The sequence below is a fragment of the Nannobrachium achirus genome (assembly GCF_963921795.1).
Source record: "Nannobrachium achirus genome assembly, chromosome: 6".
Taxonomy (NCBI): domain Eukaryota; kingdom Metazoa; phylum Chordata; class Actinopteri; order Myctophiformes; family Myctophidae; genus Nannobrachium; species Nannobrachium achirus.
In genome coordinates this window covers 9,472,512-9,495,864 of record NC_137815.1, presented here as the reverse complement: position 1 = coordinate 9,495,864, position 23,353 = coordinate 9,472,512, and the positions used below count along the sequence as shown (strand labels likewise).

The 23,353-nt window shown below is 42.6% G+C and overlaps 1 protein-coding gene across 1 annotated transcript; it reads left to right on the top strand.

Moving 5' to 3' along the window:
• Positions 1 to 3,614: 3,614 nt before the first annotated feature.
• On the top strand, positions 3,615 to 22,661 carry zbtb49 (zinc finger and BTB domain containing 49; the record flags this gene model as incomplete). The annotated part of the gene is made up of 12 exons (XM_080727313.1): positions 3,615 to 3,766; positions 6,340 to 6,502; positions 9,411 to 9,795; positions 10,765 to 10,911; positions 12,457 to 12,763; positions 14,204 to 14,358; positions 14,792 to 14,838; positions 15,659 to 15,732; positions 18,440 to 18,522; positions 18,939 to 19,100; positions 20,649 to 20,879; positions 22,035 to 22,661. The coding sequence occupies 12 exons, from the start codon at positions 3,615 to 3,617 to the stop codon at positions 22,634 to 22,636; spliced, it is 2,508 nt and encodes an 835-aa protein (XP_080583439.1). The 3' UTR covers positions 22,637 to 22,661.
• Between the last annotated feature and the right edge of the window lie 692 nt (positions 22,662 to 23,353).

The following is a 23,353-nucleotide window of genomic DNA, read 5'->3' as shown; positions in this document are numbered from 1 at the left end:
CTGCGAGGCGTTGTGAGCTTGTAGATCTGCTATTTTTGGCTAAAGTTCTCAGAATATGGACGATTGATTGATTGAAGACTTTATTAGAAGTTTGCATAGGAAAAGGTACAGTTTCATGACGGTACAGTTCACTGGTACAAGGTCTACTAAAAGGAGATCCATGAAAAGACTAAGCTTATTTCCACTGGAAACCATTTAAGTATCTCATATAACATTGAATGACAGACAGATAGAACACAGTACTATGCAGTAGATATGTAAAGAAAAACAAAACAAAGACAGTAATTCTTAAACAAACAGTATATACAAAGAAGGGGCAGGGGAGGGTAGGGTTGGGGCTAGGTTCATTATTACCAGTTGCGAACGGCTGCTGCCTGTAAGTGGCTTTTCAGGGCAATTTTAAAGGATGCAAGTGATCCACACTCCTTTATGGCCTTCGGTAAGGCTTTCCACATTTTGGTGGTATAGCAGAAAAAAGAGTTTGACCCTTTGTTGGTTTTGACTCTGGGTTGAAAGTGATCTGTGGCGCTGCCTCTGGTGTTGTAATTATGGACATCCTTAATGTTTATAAAGTATTTTGACAGGTACTTGGGTATCATAGTGGTGTAGTGTATCTTGTACACCAGGCCCATTGCAAGCTGCTGTACTCTGTCATCTACTCTGAGCCACCCCACTCTTAATTGGTGAGTAGCGGTGAGGTGAGTCTGATAGGGAAGGCTAAGCAGGACCCTAATTAGTTTATTTTGGGCTGTTTGGAGTTTAGTTTTCAGGGCTTGTGGGGCGTCACGATACCATACGTGGACTCCGTAGTCAAAGAGGGGCTGGATTATTGCACCAGCTATGGTCTTCAGTGTGTTAAAATTGACCATCGGGGCTATCCTCTGTAGGAAACGAGTTCGTTGGTTGATTTTATTTATTACTTTAGAAGTCATCTTTTCACTGGAAAGATTAGCTTCCAGGATACATCCTAAGTAAGAGATTTCGTTTTTTCGTGTTATGACCTTGTCACCCACTTTGATTGTGAAGTTATCGACCTTTTTGAGGTTATGATTTGTTCCAAAGAGGATGGACTCCGTTTTTCCCAGGTGAATTGATAATTTGTTGTCGTTAAGCCATGTGCAGATCTTACTTAGTTCAGAGTTAAGTGTCTTCTCAACCTGCAAGTGGTCCTTGCCCGAGACTAGGAGAGCCGAGTCATCCGCGAACAGGAACAGGTTGCAGTCACAAGCAGATGCCATGTCGTTCACGTATATTAGGAACAACAGAGGCCCCAGTATGCTACCTTGAGGAACACCACAGCTTACTGGGAGGGGGGGGGACATGGTACCGTTAATCTCCACCACCTGTTCCCTCCCCACCAGGTAAGATTGCATCCAACTCACTGCTGCGCTGTCAAGACCGATGGCTTTTAGTTTCTCAATCAGAATAGAATGATTTACGGTATCAAATGCCTTCTGGAGGTCCATCATGACCATGCCGCTATACGTTAGAGTTCAAGTGGTTAATATAAAAAACAAAAGGAAAAAAAAGGTTTCTATCACTCAAATATTTGGAGGACCCCCTGTAGTAACTCTGAGGACCCCCTGTTGAAGACCCTTGCATTAGACTGATTAGTAGCTTTTTGCTGCACACACGTTTTGGTCATGGTGGATTCTAATTTCTATGAGGTGGTCACAATAAGTTATACTTTCTGAGACAGCATTGTTTTTGACAGCAAATTTTGATTTAGTTTTAGTCATAGTCTTTTGAATAAAATGTAATTTAGTTTTAGTCATGTTTTAGTCATAATTTATTCACCTGAAAAGTTTTAGTTTTGGTCTAATTTTAGGCGACTAAATCTACAGTTGATTTAGTCGACTAAAATGTATTTTGGCAGGCCTTGATGGCATCTTAATGACTGATTTTACACTTGGTTGTCTGCATCGGCTATTTTCAGCACGCAACACCTGAGAGCAACCAAACATACAATTACTCTCTTCTCCACTAGTCCCTCCCTAACGTTTTAGTCTAGTTTTTATTTTGTTGACGAAATTGTCAATATATTTAGACTTAGTTTTAGTCATCGCAGCTTAATTTTTATTTCGTTTTTATTTAGTTTTCGTCAGTGAAAAAAACGCACAAACAATTTTCGTCATAGTTTTAGTCGACAAAATCAACACTGTCCTGAGATGATGACTGACTGCCTGGTGTCTTTATTTGCTATTTCTGACATGTGTATGGATTAAAGTCACCACGACTGATTTCAGTAATTCTCCTAAGATTGACGAGTAATGACCCAGACTATAGCAATAGAATCCATTTGTACACTGTCAGACTTGTATGGGTCCATTTAAGCCCCTTTTCAACTGACATGGCCCAACACGACACCACGCCACACTGCCCACTTGTGCCAGGTTTTCGACTACAAGGACCTGGGTAGAAGTGGTGTGAAAGTGGTACTAAACGTGGTACTAAAAAGTATCCAATCTAGAGTAGGTCTGAGCTAGGCCAAACAGGGCCAAACACTTCATAATGACTGACCACTCACTGACTTTTCATTTAGACCACCAGGGTAAAGTTGTAATACATGATAATAGATCCTATTGTGTTATAACCACTATTATAATCTATTATAGTGTATTATAATTATCATAGTAATACATTATACTAGTGCATTATAATCACAGTTATAATCCATTATAGTGTGTTATAATTAGGATAGTTGTAATACAAATATATTATATTGGATTATAATCACAGTTAAAAGGGTACATTTGTTTCTTACTGATAGGGCTATACTTTTGTGTAAAAAAAAGTAGATATTTTTATGTGGCGTGGTGCGTTGTAGTGCCAAAGCTGCAGTCGAAAAGGAGCTTTAGACCCCCCTAAATGAACCCACAGAGTCCCTGGAATCCATTTTGAGAAACAGTTCTATTGCGTCTTCCATAAAAACTCCCATGGTCTTAGATGTTTCATAAAGGCAAAGGTTTAACCCATTTAGAACGGGTACACATTATTGAGTATCATTATTTTATGCTTTAACTATTGAAAAATAGCAGATTGTAGATCTGCTATTTTTGAAAAATCGTGAAAATTTTAATTTTGATCCGATTCTATAAGTGTCTTTTGAATCCTTCAAAAGTTTTTTTTGTTGAAAAACCTATGTTTCTATGTCAGCAATCTGGTTATAGCCATCGTCAAAGAAAAGGTCCTTTTCACTTAAATGGAGCTCAGTTAGTCTGTTCTTGAGAGACTTCTGTGTCAGTGGTTCTCAAACCTTTTCATGTGAAGGACCCCCAAAATGATATGTATTTGGCCACGGAACCGCATCTGAAAATATTTAGTTCCAGGGACCCCCCCCCAGAACCAAAATTTGAGTTACAAACGTTCGCTTTGAAAACACATTATATTCAAAGATTTGCACACACTTTCACGACTTTTTTCAAAAATAGCAGATCTACAAGCTCGCAGCGCGGCACTCGGTGCCGCGCTGTGAGCTTGTATATCTGCTATTTTTCACCGGTTAAAGCGTTCAATAATTCGAGGCCTTTAAGCCTCTCTATCTGCAATTTCTTCAACTGTTTTGGCTGTTTCTTTGTAGGACAGGTGGCTGTGATGTGAGCGAGCGGCCAGCCATGGAGGCGCTGTCCAGCCACAGCTCCTACCTCCTGCAGCAGCTGCAGGAGCAGAGGATCCAGGGGCTGCTGTGTGACTGCATGCTGGTGGTCAAGGGAGTCTGCTTCAAAGCCCACAAGAACGTCCTGGCCGCCTTCAGCAGCTATTTCAGGTGCGTACCGTACTGTACAACAGGGGTTTTCAAAGTGGGTGACGGGGCACCCTGGGGTGCCGTGATGGCAGCAAATATGGACGATGCGAAGCCATTGGTTTCTATGCAGCGCAAATGGCCCTTTCTACCCCTTGGAATGGGTATTGCCATCATAGAATTGTAAAGGCATCAGAGATGCTATTGGCTGCCAACGGTCACGTGCAACTGCAGGGATACATGGGAGTGACTCCATGGGATGTGGGATGTGGTCGGAGCCTCCCGAAATACAGCACACGAAGAAGAACACAGCCGGCTGGTATTAGTTTAGTTGGCCACGCCCCCCGCAACTTTATCATTTATTTTAAAATAAATTGGACCACATTTCGACAAAACGAATATGATGGTGATTGAAAGGCAATTTTTAACTAGCGATAGGAACCATACAGTATTCATGAAAATGTTAATTAAGGTTAGAAAACGAAAGGGGAAAATGAATGGGATCCAATGGAGCACAATTCACCCTTTGTCAAGTCCTGCCCGTTGTCCCGCCCCGCTTCACACCCATTGCTTGCTGTGTCTTGGTGGGACATTCGGTGGGACACTCCATCCACTACCATTTTAATTCAGTTGCTTCGTATTGTTATTCTGTGTATTCAATTCTAATTTCAAACTTGGTTTCTGTAAAATGGAGCTGGTCACTGGCAGTATAGTGACTCAGCATGTTTTTAAATGTTTTTATTTCTCCAAAAACTATGTTTTAGCAAATTCAACATAAAAAGGGTGGAACCAGGGCGGGACAAGGCATATAGAGCCTGCTGGTTGGTCAGTCAGGGACCAACCAGAAGGCTAACAAAGGGTGAATTCTTTTTGCGATCAGCCGGGGGGGAAAACAGCGCAACTAGCGGCCAATCATAGGAAGTTTTAGTTCCGTATTGGAGTCATAAAATTATGAATATCGTCACTGTCAGGCAAAAACCTTGGATCTCCAAGTTTCAAATGTGTATGTTTTTTTTGGTAAAATAAAAGCCCTACTTCATCATACAAAAGTGTCACACAAGTAGTGAAAATAGCAGATCTACAAGCACACATGTGTGCTTGTAGATCGGCTATTTTCACTATTTTAAATCGTTTTTAAAATAATAACACAAAAAGAGAAGGTTTTGGACATACAAGGTTTCCACCCGACAATTACGATATAATGTAGGGATGCCTCGGATGAAAAAGAATATTCATGGGGTGCCCTGAGACAAAAAAGTTTGGGAACCCCTGCTGTACGACACACATGTTGTGACTATTGATAGGGCTGTCATGATTATGACATTTTACATGACGATTAATTGTCACTCAAATAATTGCGATTAACGATTAATTGATTGAGTTTTTGTCGTTGACAATTACATTTCTGTTTGGCTTGTAGGCTTTGAAGTTGCACATGGCAGTTATGACACATGTTTGACAACTTTATACTTGAAAAAGAACATCGATAGTGGAAATAGCCGATCTACAAGCTCACAACGTGTTGCATCGCGACGCGTTGTGAGCTTGTAAATCTGCTATTAGACGATTATTTAATAATTGTGACAGTCGTAGTTGTGACACGCTTGGCCGTGATGACATCATTATCACTTGACATGGTTCTCAAATGTTTTTCAAAAGGAAGGGTCCATTTAGAACCACCTCAAGGAGCCCTGAGGGTCCGTGGACCTCACTTTTAAAACCACTGCTTTACATTTCCCCACAAATCTATGTATAATAAAACAGTGGTTCTCAACGTTTTCAGGCCGCGACCCCCAAAATAATTATCTAGATCGGCTATTTTCACAATGTCTACCTCTAATATTTGACAATTTGAGCAATGCTTGACCAGAGCAGAGGTACTGAAAAGGTCTTTAAAGTCCTTAAATTGTCACTTTAGAAATGTGCAGATATGGTGGCGCAGTGGTTAGCGCTTCGCCTCACAGGTAGAAGGTCCTGGGTTCGATTCCCGCCGTGGGACGCTGTGGGTGCTGGGGGCGTGTTCCTCCCACCGCGTCATCAGCGCCCACACCCTAGGTGGGGTTGGCGAAAGGGCCTTTCTGTGTGGAGTTTGCATGTTCTCCCCGTGTCTCCTAGGGTTGATACCCTCACAAAATCATGCACGTATTCCTGGTCTCAATAATGCCTCCTGGAATAACGCCTGATGGAAGGGAAAGGAACTGGTTGGAATAACGTGTTCCTTCCACATGCAGGGAAATCCCCCCTGTCAGGTGAAAAGAAGCAACTTGGACTCCTCATGCATAGAAGGAAGCATGAGGTCAGTCCGTTGCCTCCCCAGGTGAGCCAGAGGGAGAGCAGAGCCCAGGATTACATAGGCAATTGGCACTGGGTGAAAAAATGGTTTACAAAATAGTGGGATAAAAATTATAAAGAAAAAAACATAGAAATGTGCAGATACCCTGTATCTACACTTACAGTATACTGTATGTTGGTCTGTTGGTTGTTGAGTGAGAAATGACATCTGGTAACCCCCCAAAATAATTTGGGGGTCCCGACCCACAGGTTGAGAACTACTGTAATAAAACATGTGACAGCAGCATTGTTTTATTGCTTTGCAGGTCCTTGTTCCAGAACTCCCCCAGTCAGAAGAACGAGGTGTTCAACCTGGTCATCCAGGATGTGGGGGGCATCGGCCAGGTGCTGGACTACATGTACACCTCCCACCTGGACGTCAACCAGGACAACGTCCAAGCGCTCCTGGACATCGCACAGTGTTTACAGGTAGGGGTGGACAATATGGAAAAATACAATATCACGATATATTTCCAAGCTGTATCACGATACACAATCTTATCAGGATTCTTTTTCATGTTCATCTTTATGGTTATTTTACAAGTTACTTAACAGTACCACCTGCAAGGTAACAAAAACCAAAGGAAAAAGGAGTAACAGACCATTTAGACCAGTAGTCCTCAAAGTGGGAACCAGGGACTCTCTCGGTTCCTTTTGGGAGGTCTACATTGATCCTTACAAGTATGCAACTCTGACAGTATACAAATGGACCCTTACGGGTCCATTTGATTTCATTTGTATACTGTCAGAGTTAAGAGGAGACCTTGACGTTTTAAAGTTTGAGAACTACTGATTTAGGGCACGTTCTCACCCAAAGTCCGCTTAAAAGGTCCGGATCAGGGACCAAATGTTTACATTGTTGCATTTTGAATTTGGTCCGGTTAGCGTTCACACGGGACTTTTGTTAAAAGAACCAAATATAAACAACTGACACGTGGTCATACAGGCGGCTGTTGATCTATTGACAGAATAGGCTATTCCTATGGGAAATTACTTCACTGCCTATTCCAATTAATTTTGTGTTATTAATCACAGCCGCTTCCTATATCTCTTTTTTTAAAAGAAGCGAAACCCGCATTTCAGGCAGTAATTAGCGATGGATGGGTGGAGGATTCTCTCTCTATCTCTCTCTCTCTCTCTCTCTCAAAACATAGCCTGTATAAAGCCTTCTCCTTGATTCATTTAACAATAAATAGCACAAGAACGCGAGAACATAATATAAGCATCCCCGTTTCCACATCAAATCTCTCTCTGTCTGTCTCTTTCTTTCTTTACAAGCAAGTGAAGCAACGGGTCCGTAATGATATTTCCTATCCTTATCAGGTTGGAAATGTGAAGCTAAATGAATAAATAACCTAAATAAAAACAATAAAATAATGTATAATCCCAAATGTTGAATCTATATGCGTATGAGCCATAACTTTATATGCGGTGGCGCATGCTTAAAAAGAACATATTAATGTAACGGGATGCTAACCCACATCTCTCCTCATTTAGCCATGAAACATAACAGCCGTGCATCAGACACTCGGACAGTGTTGTAAGCTTTTAAATCCGTTATTTTTGTGCACCGCACCCGATGACATGGACATACTGCCGTCCCAGCAACATCGTGAAGAGTTTGACTCGTGCACGCCCGTCCTCAGGGAACAGCGAGAGAGCGAAAAGAGAGCGAAAATCCTAATGCCTCGAAAGAAAAGCCAAGTTTGACTTTATTTTGTGTTGTGGACGGTCGTTTGGATGGAGGTTGTGCGCGCAGCGCGCCCGCCGCGCCGCCTCCTCCTCCTGTGTTATACACAAGATGGTGACCTTACTTTTATTTGTGACTGTATTTGTGTCAAAACAAACAATGATCACCGTGTTCGGAGAGCGACCCCTGGAGTCACCGCACACGATGGGTCACCAGTTTCCATGTAACCTCGCAGTTTCCATGTAGCTAACAAGACACCGCAGCGCTTGCTCACAGGGAGAGGAGATGATACAATTATTAACGTGTAGCCTACTGCAGGTCATGAAGACATATCAGCGGTCGGGTCATATCAATAATGATTCCCGTAAGAAATTCATGCTTTTAGAACTAATTATTAATCCAGCTTCACAACTGCAGTTAACAAAGATTGATGAGTGTAGTCTCTTGTAGCCGAAGTTACAATTGCTTCACGAGTAGTCGTTTATTATTTTTTCCATATTGTTTTTCAATGAACAACACACAATGCAGAATGTAGTAGGCTGATCAGACATAAGTTTGGTCCTCTATAAAGTCCGGCTCCGTTCACACCAGCAGAGGACCGGACCATGGTCCGTTTGGAAGGGGACCGAGTCCTGCCTTTTCAAGAGGACCATGGTCCGGACCAAACAAAGGGACCATGGTCCCTTTGCACGTTCACACCAGCGGACCAAAGGAGAAAGAGGACCATGGTCCCTTTTAAGCGGACCAAATAACCCTGGTGTGAACGCCCCCTTAGACCAAAATGCAGGTTTAAATGAATTCTGCAATGAATCTCTGTATTAACAATTTGTGTTTTTACCTTTAACTCCACCGATAAGTGGAAAACTTTGTATGTGCACTCCCTAGAGGCTGAGGATAAACCTTTGCCCTGCATTTTTCACATTTGCCTTTTATAGCGCCACCAGGAGCACAACTTATGTAAAACACATTCTTCGCTATTACTCCATCAGATTTTCTCCAACTATCGTGCAAATCAGTACACATATCTCTATGGGGCTTTTAAGCTGTGACATCATTTTGTAGGCAGAGGAGAACTCTGCCCCCAGAGCATTTTCTGTCCCTCGCTATTTCAACAGATCCGAGACAAAAATAACGACTAAAGTATAATTCTAACACTTTCCTTTCAACAACAAAGAGAAGAAAAATGTGTAAATAGCAAAAATAGTAAAAAGATTCACGGAAACTGGGGGCAGAAACTCTCCTCTGTCTACAAAATGATGTCATACTTAACAGCCCCATAGTCATGTGATCAAGTCCAATCTTTCTGATATTTCATATTCCACCCTAATTGGCTTGGATATTGTCTTCCAAAGTTTGCAGGATTGCTCCGTTTTTTAACAAAATGCCTCAAATCATCAACGCAGCTTGTGATTACCGTGAAATTTGCCACACACATTCCCACTATGTCAAGGAACAAATGCTACCCTTTTCACATTGGCCTGTTATAGCGCCACCAGCAGGTAGGACGCCTGGCCTGGTGGAGACCGGAAGAGCACTGCTTCTAGTTGTATATACAACACATAGGATATCTCTGAAAAGGCATATCGTGGAGAGACATTGTATCGTCTCAACGATATTTATCACCATATCGCCCACCTCTATTTACAGGTCCCCAACATCCAGAACATGTGCAACGCCTTCCTCAAGCCTCCCTGCCCGCCGCCGGCCGAGACGCCGCCTTTCTCCCTTCCGCCGGGCGCCCTGACCTCGGAGCACCACCTGTACGACGTGGTGACGAGTCTTCCTCACGACATGGACCTCCACTGCCCCGCCGCCTCCTCCTCCTCGTCTTCCTCCGAGGTCCTCCAGCGGCCGAGCTTCAACGCCGACCTGGACCACGCCAAGAAGCTGTCGGCCTCGGTGGCGCACAGCGGCGCCAACTGCGAGATCGCCGACAAGCAGCTGGCGCACAGCTACAAGCTGCGCAACTTCTACAGCAAGCAGTACTTCAAGCAGAGCGCGGTGGAGACCAGCAACGCCGCCTCCAACCAAGGTAGGGGTGGGCGATATTAGGGGTGCAGGAAAAAATCGATTCGAATTCGAATCGTGTTTTTTAACATGGTAAGATTAGGAATCGATTCTCATTTTCCAAAAATCATTTTCTTTATTAGATATTATTTATTAGATATTATGATTTTTATGATTTTTATTTATGATTTTGTATTATGATAATTTATTAGATATTAGCATGAATGAATCAGACATGTTGTCTTGGATTTACCTTTGTGTGCTTACATTATTACAATATAAAAGCTACGTAAACGTACTCTGCTTTCTTGCCAGCAGACTGGAGTAGATCCTGATATATGAATTTAGTTTTGAATCGAGAATCATTTTGAATCGAGAATTGTTTTTAAATCGGAAAATAATCGTTTCTGAATTCGAATCGTTTGGATTTGAAAGAATCAAAAAAATCGTGAATCGTGACCCCAAGAATCGATTCTGAATCGAATCGTGGGATACCCAAAGATTCGCAGCCCTAGGCGATATGGAAAAATACAATATCACGATATTTTCCCAAGCTGTATCACGATACACGACTTTATCACAATTCTTTTTCACGTTGGTTTTTATGGTTGATTTTCAAGTTACTTGACAAAAACTAGACTCTCTGGGTTCCTTTTGGGAGGTCTAAATTGAACTTCACAAGTATGTAACTCTGACAGTATACAAATGATACTGACAGCATACAAATGAAACCAAATGGACCCGTTCATTTGTATACTGTCAGAGTTAAGAGGAGACCTTGACATTTTAAAGTTTGAGAACCACCGATTTAGACCAAAATGCAGGTTTAAATTGAATTCTGCAATGAATCTCCGTATTAACGATTAAACAGGATTTTTGTTTAAGGCTCCCTCATTGTATCACAATATATACGATATCTCTGAAAAGGCACATCGTGGAGACATTGTATCGTCTCAACGATAATTATCACCATATCGCCCACCCCTAAATCAAGGCCCGAGTCCTTTGGTCATGATGGACGAGCAGCAGTACCAGGCACACAACAACAACAACAACCACCCTACCGTCTGCGCTGGAAGCGCCGGCCAGCCCAACCCTCCCTGCGCCGCCGCCACTCCTGTCGAAAAGACCACAAATATGGGTAAATTCACCTTTCACAACACTGCCATTCAGGTGTGGAATGCTCTCCCCCCTTCTCAAAAAAAAGCAATTCGCTGGCTTCATTCAAAACTGGCTTAAAAATTCATCTGTTAATGCCTCCCCCTGGCCAGCCGGGGCGCTTGATGGAGGGGAAAGGAACTGGTTGGAATAACGTGTTCCTTCCACGCGATACGTCCATCCCGGGGAAATCCCCCCTGTTAGGTGAAAAGAAACAACTTGGACTACTCATGCATTGAAGGAAGCATGAGGTCAGTCCGTTGTCTCCCCAGGCGTGGCACTGGGTGAAAATGGGTTGCAAAATTGTGGGATAAAAATGATAGAAAAAAAAGAAAATCATCTGTTAGCAGGTCATATGGAGAGGTAAGAGATTATTCAGTACCACCTACGATAGTACTTCCATCCCAACCCCAACTTGTTCATATACCTCATGGTTAGAAATATTTGTTGTTTTATATTTTTTGATGTTGTTGTTTCTTTGGTATATGAATGTATCTTGTCCTTCTAGTGAATGAATGCATGGGACCTGAATGGAAACAAGACCACATGGTCTTTCTTCAGTGTTATCCTTTTGGACCAAAGTGCTTTGGCTGTACCCAGACCCATTGATAGAGAGAGTTACGTCACTTACGTCGACTCCCATAGTAAGCGTGGAAAGCCTATTTACTCTATGGTGGGAAGCTAACTTAGCCTAGCTTACTGGAGCCTGTTCTCATTCTTAGCGAGCCTCTGCCCCGTCCGCCCCCATTCATTTTTCACTCGCTGGTAAGTAGACTAAATCACGTCTTTTTCACTCTTTTAATAATGTTATCTACCTTAGAGAGGCCCGTGAATGCGTTAAAATGGCGAAAAAGACGTGATTTGGTCTACTTACCAGCGAATTAACTCATTCTGTGCCAAATGCCCAAAATGGCTCCAAGGTAGCTGTGCCCTGATTTTGTATGTTTTTCTTTGCTATGCAATGAAAAAAAATGTTTTTTTTTTAATATATATATATTGTCCCCACAGAAACAGACACAGTTGTTGTGATTCAGTGGCAAAAAGAATTTTGTCAATCAGACAAATGGTTCCAGAGATAGAGCTGTTTGAATGAAAAAAAGTGTCCATCCACTAGAATGGACACACATTTTCTCAATCAGCTAAACGAGGGAGCCAACACACAAACAGAGAAAACCATCTCTCTGATCTCAGGTCATTTTGACATCTTAAAAAAAAAAAAAAAAAAAGTTTTTTTTGTTTGTTTTTTTTCTATACAAAAAACACAAAAGACGTCAAAGACGTCATTGGCACAGAACGTTTTTGGAAAAAAACGTCAAAGAGACGTCATTGGCACAGAATGAGTTAATGACTCGGCTAGAATGGGGGCGGACGGGGCAGAGGCTCGCTAGGACGCCATGCGAAGCCACTTCCGGTCTGCGGCGAGTTCAAAGCGTGACGCCACTCTCCCTAGAACACACTGGCTGTACCCTTGTACTGAATGCATTTTTTTTATGTGTCTAATCAATCAATCAAACCGGCCCCTCCTTAGCGCCGGACGAAACGCTGACCGCTCCCGCCGACCCGGCGGACTCCGCGCTCGACGCGCCCGTGCGTCCCAAGAAGACGGTGTACTTGAAAAAGTACAACTACCTGCGCTCCCAGAAGACCCTGGAGGAGATGTGTGCCGAGCCGCTCAGCGAGCCCGTCCTCCTCGCCGGTCCCAAAGAGAGTTCCCCCCGAGAACGAGAACGGTCCCCCCCGGTGCAGAACCGACCTCCGGAAGCTCCCGGCACCGACTGCCTCGCAGAGAGCAGAGACGAGGCTACCGAAGCGGCGCCGGAAACCCAATCACCCACGTATGCAACAGTGTTGTTTTTGACAGCAAAATTTGGATTTAGTTTTAGTCATAGTCAGGGACGTTCTGGCCATTGGGAAACGGACGGCCGGTTCATTCCCGGCCGGTCCAGGCCGGCCATTAGGAAAAAAATAAAAATAAAATGCCGGCCTTCGTTCCATTTTGGGGGCTGGGCGACCAACAAAGTAAATCGTCACTGTCGGGCAGAAACCTTGTATCTCCAAGTTTCAAATTTGTAAATTTTTTCGCAAAGCAAAGCCCTGCTTCATCATACAAGGCCGTCGCACAAAAGTAGTGAAAACAGCAGATCTACAAGCACACAACGCCTCGGGGTGCGAGGCGTTGTGTGCTTGTAGATCGGCTGTTTTCCATCCATCCATCCATCCATCTTCAACCGCTTATCCGGAATCGGGTCGCGGGGGTAACAGTTCCAACTGAGACTTCCAGATTTCCTTATCCTGCGCAACTTCCTCCACTCCCTCTGGGAGTATACCGAGGCGTTCCCAGGCCAGTCTGGAGATATAATCCTTCCATCTGGTCTTAGGTCTGCCACGGGGTCTCCTCCCAGTGGGACGTGCATCGAGGACCTTCCTAGGAAGGCGCTCGGGGGGCATCCGTACTAGATGCCCGAACCACCTAAGCTGACTCCTTTCTCACTAGTTTAAATCATTTTTATTGTATATCGGCTGTTTTCACTAGTTTAAATCATTTTTAAAATGATAAATACAAAACAAACTGTTTTGGACATACAAGGTTTCCACCCGACAACGATGAAATATAACTCATGTATTTGGCCCACTGGCTTGTCACTTTGTCACAAATCTTTGAGTAGCAGCAGCGCTATAGAGAGAGATCTCTCTCTATAGCGCGCAATGAGGGCCTCTCCAACTCTTTTTCCCGGGCTGAATCAGGGGCCCAGCACGTCCCTGGTCATAGTCTTTTGAATAAAATGTAATTTAGTTTTAGTCATAATTTAGTCACCTGAAATGTTTTATTTTTAGTCTAATTTTAGTCGACTAAATATCATAAGATTTTAGGCGACTAAATCTACAGTTGATTTAGTCAACTGAAATGTATTTTAGCAGGCCTTGATGGCATCATAATGACTGATTTTACACTTGGTTGCGTGCTGAAAATAGCAGATCTACACGCTCACAACGCGTCGCAGCGCGATGCGTTGTGAGCTTGTAGATCGGCTATTTTCAGCACGCAACACCTGAGAGCAACCAAACATAAAATGACTCTCTTCTCCATCTCCACTAGTCCCTCCCTAACGTTTTAGTCTAGTTTTCATTTTGTTGACGAAAGTGTCAATATATTTAGTCTTAGTTTTAGTCATCATAGCTTAGTTTTTATTTCGTTTTCATTTCGTTTTTGTCAGTGAAAAAAACGCAGTCGACAAACATTTTTCGTCATAGTTTTGTAATGCGACTATTCCCAGCCCTCCTCCGCCCGCGGCTCAGGAGGAACACGAGCCCAAGACGGTGTCGTCCAGCCCGCCGCCGCAGACAGGCCACAAGCAGTACTGCTGCGAAGTGTGCGGAAAGATCTTCAAACACCCCAGCAACCTCATGCTGCACAAGCGCATGCACACCGGTATTTCACTTTCACCATGAGCATCCCTGACATTTAAAGGAGTAGTTCACCCCCAAAGTGACTTTTCTTCTATACTCACGCCATAGAGACTTGAGTTCAATATTATCTTTTGGTATTTGTCGCATTCCTAAGACAAAAATGTGATTATAGTAAATTTACCCCCATTGATTCCGGATGGGGACCCAAATGTATGTGCACTGGTTGGGGAAACCATCAGGGTAAATTTACACATTTATCACATTTTTGTCAAATACAAAAAAAATATTTTTGAACTCAAGTCTCCTTGGCATGAGTAATCAATAGAAAAACAGTCATTTTGGCGGTGAACTACTCCTTTAAGGTCTAAAGTATACATTCAATGTTTTCATATGAATCATATACTGTATATAATTGTTTGTTTTTAACAGAGAAAATGCTGCTCTCCTTTTCTTAGGTGAGAAGCCGTTTCAATGTAACGTATGCGGAAAGAACTTTTCACAGGTAAGGTCTAGTGCTCAAGTTAGTCGTAATGCTCAATTTATACCTGATGGCATCTGAAAATAGCTGCACTACAAGCTCACAATGCGTCGCATGGCGCTGTGTTTCTGTGAGTTGTGAGCTTGTAGGTCGGCTATTTTCAGTGTGTTGCACACAGAGTATAAATCAGGCCTAGAATTATTGAATGCTTGTTTAGCTATTGAAAAATAGCAGATCTACAAGCTCACAGCGCGGCACCGAGTGCCGTGCTGCGAGCTTGTAGATCAGCTATTTTTGAAAAATTGTGAAAATTATAATTTTGACCCGATTCTATAATTGTCTTTTGAATCCTTCTAAGATTTTTTGAAAAACCTTTGTTTCTATGTCAGCAATCTGGCTAGCCATCGTCAAAGAAAAGGTCCTTTTCACTTAACTGGAGCTCAGTTAGTCTGTTCTTGAGAGACTACTATGACAGTGGTTCTCAAACCTTTTCATGTGAAGGACCCCCAAAATTATATTTATTTGGCCACGGACCCCCATCTCAAAATATTTAGTTCCAGGGACCCCCCAAAAGCAAAATTTGAGTTACAAACGTTCACTTTGAAAATACATATATTCAAAGATTTGCACACATTTTCACGACTTTTTCAAAAATAGCAGATCTACAAGCTCGCAGCGCGGCACTCTGTGCCGCGCTGTGAGCTTGTATATCTGCTATTTTTCACTGGTTAAAGCATTCAATAATTCTAGGCCTAAATGTGTTAAAATAGTTACTCATGCGTCATTGAGATTATACTGAAGGTGGCGCTGATGAGTTGTGTTGTGGCTCTGTTGTTTCCGACAGGCGGGCAATTTACAGACACATCTGCGGCGACACTCTGGAGAGAAACCATACATCTGTGAGCTGTGTGGGAAAAGGTAAACTGGTTTGGCTTTTCTTTTTAGCTTACTTTGTATTTGTAGTTTGTTACACGTACATTAGGGTGGATCTTAAATTACCTTTTTTAGATTTTCTTGAGTCTCACCCCCCAATTATGTTCCAATGTACAAAAAAATGCTTTGGTTAAAATTTGGTTGAATTTCAAGCATATTTAGAGGTAGCTCAATCAAGTCAAAGATTGTACATTTTATTGGTCAAAATCGAATTGCACTGCAGGCCCATTTAAGTTATACATTACACATTATTCTTATACTAAGCACATAAATTATATTTTTTAAGCTTACAAATCTAAACACAAATCTGATTACATGTTTGTCATAATATGTCAAACCAGAAGTAATGCATTCTAGGAAATAGCAAAGCAAAGAATGACAAATTGCTATTTTTCATTTAACGTGCACAATGACATGTCTTTATTGCACACTCTTCATAACCCTAACCCAATCATACTCACAACACACAACAAGCCCCACTTCCTTGTTTACCCCCAAAACCCCCGAAAGTCTCTGCAGTATAGTAATTCAGTAGTTACTGATCAATTAAAGTTTGTTTACGGCTATCGGGATACTTGTGCCGATGGTTCTGCACAATTTGCAGCAAGTATTGGAGTTGGGACTCATCTTTAGTAATGAGACCAATATTCTTGTATTAGGGCAACCCCACACTCTGCATGATCATTGACAACATTCATCGTCTTCACTACAGCCAGAGCTTCTTGGTAGTCCACCCTGGGCTCCCACTCATCGGGATCAACGTCAAGGAAGTCATCTGGGAGATCCATCATTTTGAAAAGCACCTTGGATTTGGGAGACACAAAATCTTCAATGTTCCTCCTTGCAATTGTTCCAAGGTCAACAGTAATTCTCTTCATATTCCCCTGTTCAAGTGATTGGAAAACCTTTGAGAAGCAGCTTTAGACACCTCAGCATTTATTGATGAATAAAGAGCTACAGGAGCTACCCATCATGCCCTTTGGATGGCAAAGGTTATGGTATTTATTGTTTGAAGATCTCGATGTTTCATGGCCAATTCAAACTGACCCTCAGGGAAGAAAAATCATGCATGGATTTGTGCATTTTTGCAGTTTGTATTTATGTGAAGGCATGGATGATGGCACCTGTTGCTGTCAGCGCTCCACTAAATGACTTGGCAGCTGTTAAAATCATTGCTGGAATATTCATCAATAAATGCTGAGGTGTCTAAAGCTGCTTCTCAAAAGTTTTCCAATCATTTGGCTCCAGAGATCGTCGGACTTGCATTGTTTGACAGTCAAGTGAGCGTGCAAACGAAGAGGCTGATGGTGAGAGCCATGAAAGATGGAAATGAAGATGATGAACAGGGGCATATGAAGAGAATAACTGTTGACCTTGGAACAATTGCAAGGAAGAACATTGAAGATTTTGTGTTTCCCAAATCCAAGGTGCTTTTCAAAATGATGGATCTCCCAGATGACTTCCCTGACGTTGATCCCGATGAGTGGGAGCCCAGGGTGGACTACCAAGAAGTTCTGGCTGTAGTGAAGGTGATGAATGTTGTCAGTGATCATGCAGAGTGTGGGGTTGCCCTACTACAACAATATTTTGGTCTCATTACTAAAGACGAGTCCCAACTCCAATACTTGCTGTAAATTGTGCAGAACCATCAAGTATCCCGGTAGCCGTAAACAAACTTTAATTGATCAGTAACTACTGAATTACTATACTGCAGTGACTTTCGGGGGTTTTGGGGGTAAACAAGGAAGTGGGGCTGTGTGCTTGTTGTGTGTTGTGAGTATGATTGAAGAGTGTGCAATAAAGACATGTCATTGTGCACGTTAAATGAAAAATAGCAATTTGTCATTCTTTGCTTTGCTATTTCCTACAATACATTAATTCTGGTTTGACATATGACAAACATGTAATCAGATTTGTGTTTAGATTGTGGAAGCTTAAAAAATATAATTTCTGTGCTTAGTATAAGAATAATGTGTAATGTATAACTTAAATGTGCCTGAAGTGCAATTCGATTTTGACCAATAAAATGTACAATCTTTGACTTGATTGAGCTACCTCTAAATATGCTTGAAATTCAACCAAATTTTAAACAAAGCATTTTTTTGTACATTGGAACATAATTGGGGGGTGAGACTCAAGAAAATCTAAAAAAGGTAATTTAAGATCCACCCTAACGTACATACATACATTCACAGGGTCAACGTTATTACATCATTTTGATTATCACACTTTAGTCCATTTCAAATATTTGTGGTGTCATTTCGTTTTATTTTCAGTCCATTTCTCCCATTTCTCAAGGATCACATATATTTCCTCCACAATGCATAGCCACTGCTCACTAGTTGGAGGGTCACTTTTATACCACCATCTTGTTATTGCTTTTTTTCCAGCATCATCTTGACCAGATACATATCATCTCCATGTATGTTTTCCTGCGTCAAATTTCCCTAGATATAGCACAACACTTGTCTTCGGTATTTCGTATTTCAATATCTCCTTTATTACTTACTGACCACACTATATGTTTGTGGTCAGCATCCATGTATCCACATAATCTCCAGTATGGTTGTTTCTCTGCTGTGACTTTTCCTCTGATCTTTGGAGAAATAAACTGGTTTGTCTTGTAATAGAAGTCTTCCTGTGTTCTCTAACTTGTTGTTGGCTGCTCTACTCAAACATCTCTGATCTCCAGCTTCGCGGCAGCAGGAGACGTTCAGCGGCACATCGTGATCCACACAGGAGAGAAGCCTCACCTGTGCGACATATGTGGAAGAGGTAGGGAAGAGCTCCAAACACTGGAGCACGCACACCAGTAGTAAGGAGTTCAGACCACGGGTCGCACAGTTCATAGCCACGATACAAAACGTGTTATTTTTAAAAAGAAATCAACGTTTCAACAAAGTCTTCTTCGGGTAACTGCTCCAAACACACACAACAGCTGTAATTGTGGGTCAGATTATTCCACGTTTTGTCTAATGCTTGTATCATCAGTCAGGGATATACTGATATACTGTCTCAAAAGACAAGAATCGTATCAGTTCTGTGGGATGATTTTTGGAAGACGATTGTGTGGTGACGTGGGAGCAACACTACTTAGGTGTTTGCCAAACCAAGTCCTTATGTGCCCAAAACTAATAATAATACTTGATTATCTCAAGACACGTGTCTGAAATGCTTGTGATGTCGCTCAGGTTTCAGCAACTTCAGCAACCTGAAGGAGCACAAGAAGACCCACACGGCGGACCAGACGTGCACCTGTGACCAGTGTGGAAAGAGCTTCAACATGGAGAAGAAGTTACTGAAGCACAAGGCTCGTCATGTCGGCGAGAAAACGCACCGCTGTGACACCTGTGGTAGGGAGGGAGGGAGAGCTCTGGTTTGGAAAGGCTGTTCAGAGTGATATGAATGTTAATGCAAAAACATGTTAATGCAAAACAGATCCTTTTAAAGTTCCTTTTCTGGATGAGGGCCCCCTTTAACATCTCAAAAGAATTTGTGGGCCACCCATCATCATGAACACTTAACACGGCAGCCGGCTTGGATCAATGATCAGGGGTTGACACTAAGGTCTCAGAGGCACTTGCCCATCGGGCAAGTACAGGTCATTTTCTACTTGCCCAAAGGTCATGCCCACGTGCCCGAAAAGTAAATTGTCCATTATAAAATGATAGGCAAGATTTTAATTACCGCTCAATTTAACAATTATTTCTTTACTTTCTGGGCCTGTGCGATAAAAAATGTCACACCTCAATACCTCCAAATCCAAATACCTACACACTGTAGCTATGATTGAATATGTCTATGGTAGCCACAGCCCACAGTAAAAACAGCACATTATAGGTAAATAGTGCTCTTATTTTACATTCCACAGGCCAGAAGACAGATCGCACTGGCCACATTCAGGTGTTTAGACAGATATCTGGTGTTGTGTTTATAGACATTTGTGTCCCCTCTCAAATGAGCACTTGCCCGGTCAGGCAACCTGAAAGCAAACTTCACCTGCCCTGACGTTTTATTTACCTGCCGGGGGCAGGTGGGCAAGCCTTAGTGTCAATGCCTGCAATGGAACTGATGTGGTATCCTTTGAGTTACTATTTATCGGTATCACAATGAAAACGTACTTTTCAAGGTTAAACAGAAAGCAAATTCCTTGACATTATACAGTATATATATTTTCATATCAATCTTATATTATCATTAAAATCTTAGCGATTTAGGCCCACTTGCAATATCCTCACGGCCCACAGGTTTAGAACAAGTGCTTTATAGTAAGGCTACGCCATTATGGCTAAAATGATCATCGCCGTTATTATTTTGTTAAATATTTGTTTCGGGATTTTTCGATGGACCTATTCGGTATACCATTTCGTCAAACTGTATCGTAATATGGGTGGGCGATTTGGAAAAATACAATATCACGATATTTTCCCAAGCTGTATCACGATACACGATCTTATCACGATTCTTTTTCTGGTTATTTTTTATGGTTATTTTTCAAGGTACTTGACAAAAACTATAGACTCTCTGGGTTCCTTTTGGGGAGGTCTAAATTGAACTTTACAAGTATGTAACTCTGACAGTATACAAAAGAAACCAAATGGACCCTTACGGGTCCATTTGGTTTCATTTGTATACTGTCAGAGTTAAGTGGAGACCTTGACATTGTAAAGGGTTAGAACTACTGATTTAGACCAAAATGCAGGTTTAAATTGAATTCTGCAATGAATCTCTGTATTAACGATTAAACAGGATGTTTTTACAAGGCTCCCTCAATTGTATCACGATACATACGATATCTCTGAAAATGCTTATCGTGCAGACATTGTATCGTCTCAACGATAATTATCACCATATCGCCCACCCCTATATCGTAATGACCTCTTTTTTCCCCCCGCTATAAGGGAAGTGCTTCATCGACTCGGGGGACCTGCGGCGCCACGTGCGCTCTCACACCGGCGAGCGGCCCTACCTCTGCAACGCCTGTGGAAAGAGTTTCACCCGCTGTGCCCTGCTGAGGCGCCACAGCAGCACCAACTGCAGGGGCGCTCCTCCTCCACCAGAGGGCAGCGCCGAGCAGTCCAGCAGCGGCTCGGACCAGACGGCCTCCTCTTTCCCCAAGCCTGTCGGCCAAGGCAAGCCTCCTTCCTTCCTCCTCCTGTCTTTACCCCGCCATGTTTAGGCCTGTTGCAATTACGGTACAGATCCATCTAAATCAGGGGTGGGCAACTTTGATGATGGTGAGGGCCACTATTTCCAAATTCCCTCAAGAGGGCCACATTGCATATTGCTATGTCCTACTTTGTCATTCTAGTATCTCATAAAGCGCGATGCGTTTTGAGCTTGTAAATCGGCTATTTTTGCTTTTTTTTTATTGGAATCCTGAATAGTCTTTTTGTTATTTTTTTATTGGAATCTTGAAATGTAACATTTAGATTTGAGTTCAAATGCATTTAGTTATATACTCATGTTACATTTCTGAACTTAAATACAAATACATTGGACATAAAAAAAAGACATTTTAATACTACTATACTAGTCATTAAGCTACTAATATAGACTGACGGAATTAAAGCAGGTCATGTTTGGAATTGTAACAGCTGAAATCAGTAATATATCAGTATTCTGGTATTAACCTGCGGGGCGCATTAAGTTAAGGTGGGGGCCGCATGTGGCCCCCGGGACGCCAGTTGCCCATGTATGATCTAAATAAAATAGAATATTGTGTTAAAAAACATTGCAGATGCCATAGCACCCCAAATTATAACTGAGTGTGGAAACTTCCCACTGGACTTTAGCTCTGACTTCAGAAGGTTGACATTTCTCTATTATAAATCCTTGTTTTGAGAGGTCTCGTGTAATATTGTGATATTTTGAAATATGGACTTTTGATATTCATGAGCTGTATGCCATAAAAATTCAAAATCTTAACAAAAAAAGCTTTGGAAGAATTAACTTGTATTATATTCTAGAATATATGAAAGTTTCAAAAAATAATAATATATGAAAGTTTCAAGAAAATGTACTTTCACACAATATTCAAATTGTTTTAGATGGATCTGTATATTTCTTTCAGGAATAGCAGATCTGCAAGCTTACAGGAAGTGACACGTTGTAAGCTTGCAGATGAGCTATTTAAAAAAAAAAAGTTGTTTAACTTCTATTTATGTTATTTGTCATATCTGCCAATGTCATATCTGCCTGTTCCAAATGTTCAATGCCAAAAAATAATTAATTCCTTAAATGCAATTATTTGTATGACAAGTAACTACTTAAATGTTCTAATATCGTGACAGCCATAGAGATGTTGGCTCAGCCAGGACGGGAGAAGCAGCAGCCCTCCTCCTCCTCGTCGTTGTCGTCTCCCGCTCTGACGCGGCCCAAGCACCAAGACACTCCTCCGGCCCCTCCTCCCGGTGCCACCACGACGCACCTCTGCCCGGCGCCCACCTCCTCCTCCTCCGGCTCCCTGCCGGAGCTGCGCTCCCTGGTGCCCCCGCATCTCCTGTCCTCCGCCGTCGTCCTCCACCAGGAGAGGTGTCCCACCACGAACCCCGCCGCGGGGGCCTCGGAGGAGGAGGGGCCCCTGCGGCCGCCGGCGGCCAACAAGCCCCACCACCACCTACCTCAGGAGGAGGCGGTGTACGGTCACTACGCCGAGGAGAGTGGCGGCGGCTGCGGGGCGGGGGAGATGGCCAAGCCGTCCTCCTTCCACCTCCTTCCTCCAGCGGACGCCGGCCACTGCGTGTCCGTCACAGCGTCCAGCCGGGCCGGCGGCGGCGCCAGCGGCGGCAGCTCCTACAGGGCCGGCGATGGTCAGTTCATCTCCAGCGTGACGCTGTGGGGCCTGGCCATGAAAACGCTGCAGAACGAGAACGACATGGAGCAGTGAGGCTGACGTTAGGTTCACATGAGCAGTGCGCGGACTGTTTTTTTTTTCCGGCTACTTGCACTTTTTTCCCCACTAGTATTTTTACCACCATTTAACTACCACCATTGGACGGATTAACCCATTAACTAGAACGGGTACACATTATTGTGTATCATTATTGAATGCTTTAACTATTGAAAAATAGCAGATATACAAGCTCACAGCGCGCGAGCTTGTAGATCTGCTATTTTTGAAAAATCGTGAAAATTAGAATTTATGACCCGATTCTATAAGTGTCTTTTGAATCCTTCTAAGGTTTTTTTGAAAAACCCTATGTTTCTATGTCAGCAATCTGGCCAGCCATCGTCAAAGAAAAGGTCCTTTTCACTTGAACTGGAGCTCAGTTAGTCTGTTCTTGAGAGACTACTATGGCTAGGCTCTCAAACCTTTTCATTTGAAGGACCCCCAAAATGATATGTATTTGGCCACGGACCCCCATCTCAAAATATCTAGTTCCAGGGACCACCCAGAAGCAAAATTTGAGTTACAAATGTTCGCTTTGAAAATACATATATTGAAAGGTTTGCACACATTTTCACGACTTTTTCAAAAATAGCAGATCTACAAGCTCGCAGCGCGGCACTCGATGCCGCGCTGTGAGCTTGTATATCTGCTATTTTTCACTGGTTAAAGCATTCAATAATTCTAGGCCTATTAAAGGCCCTAGGGCAGCCCTAG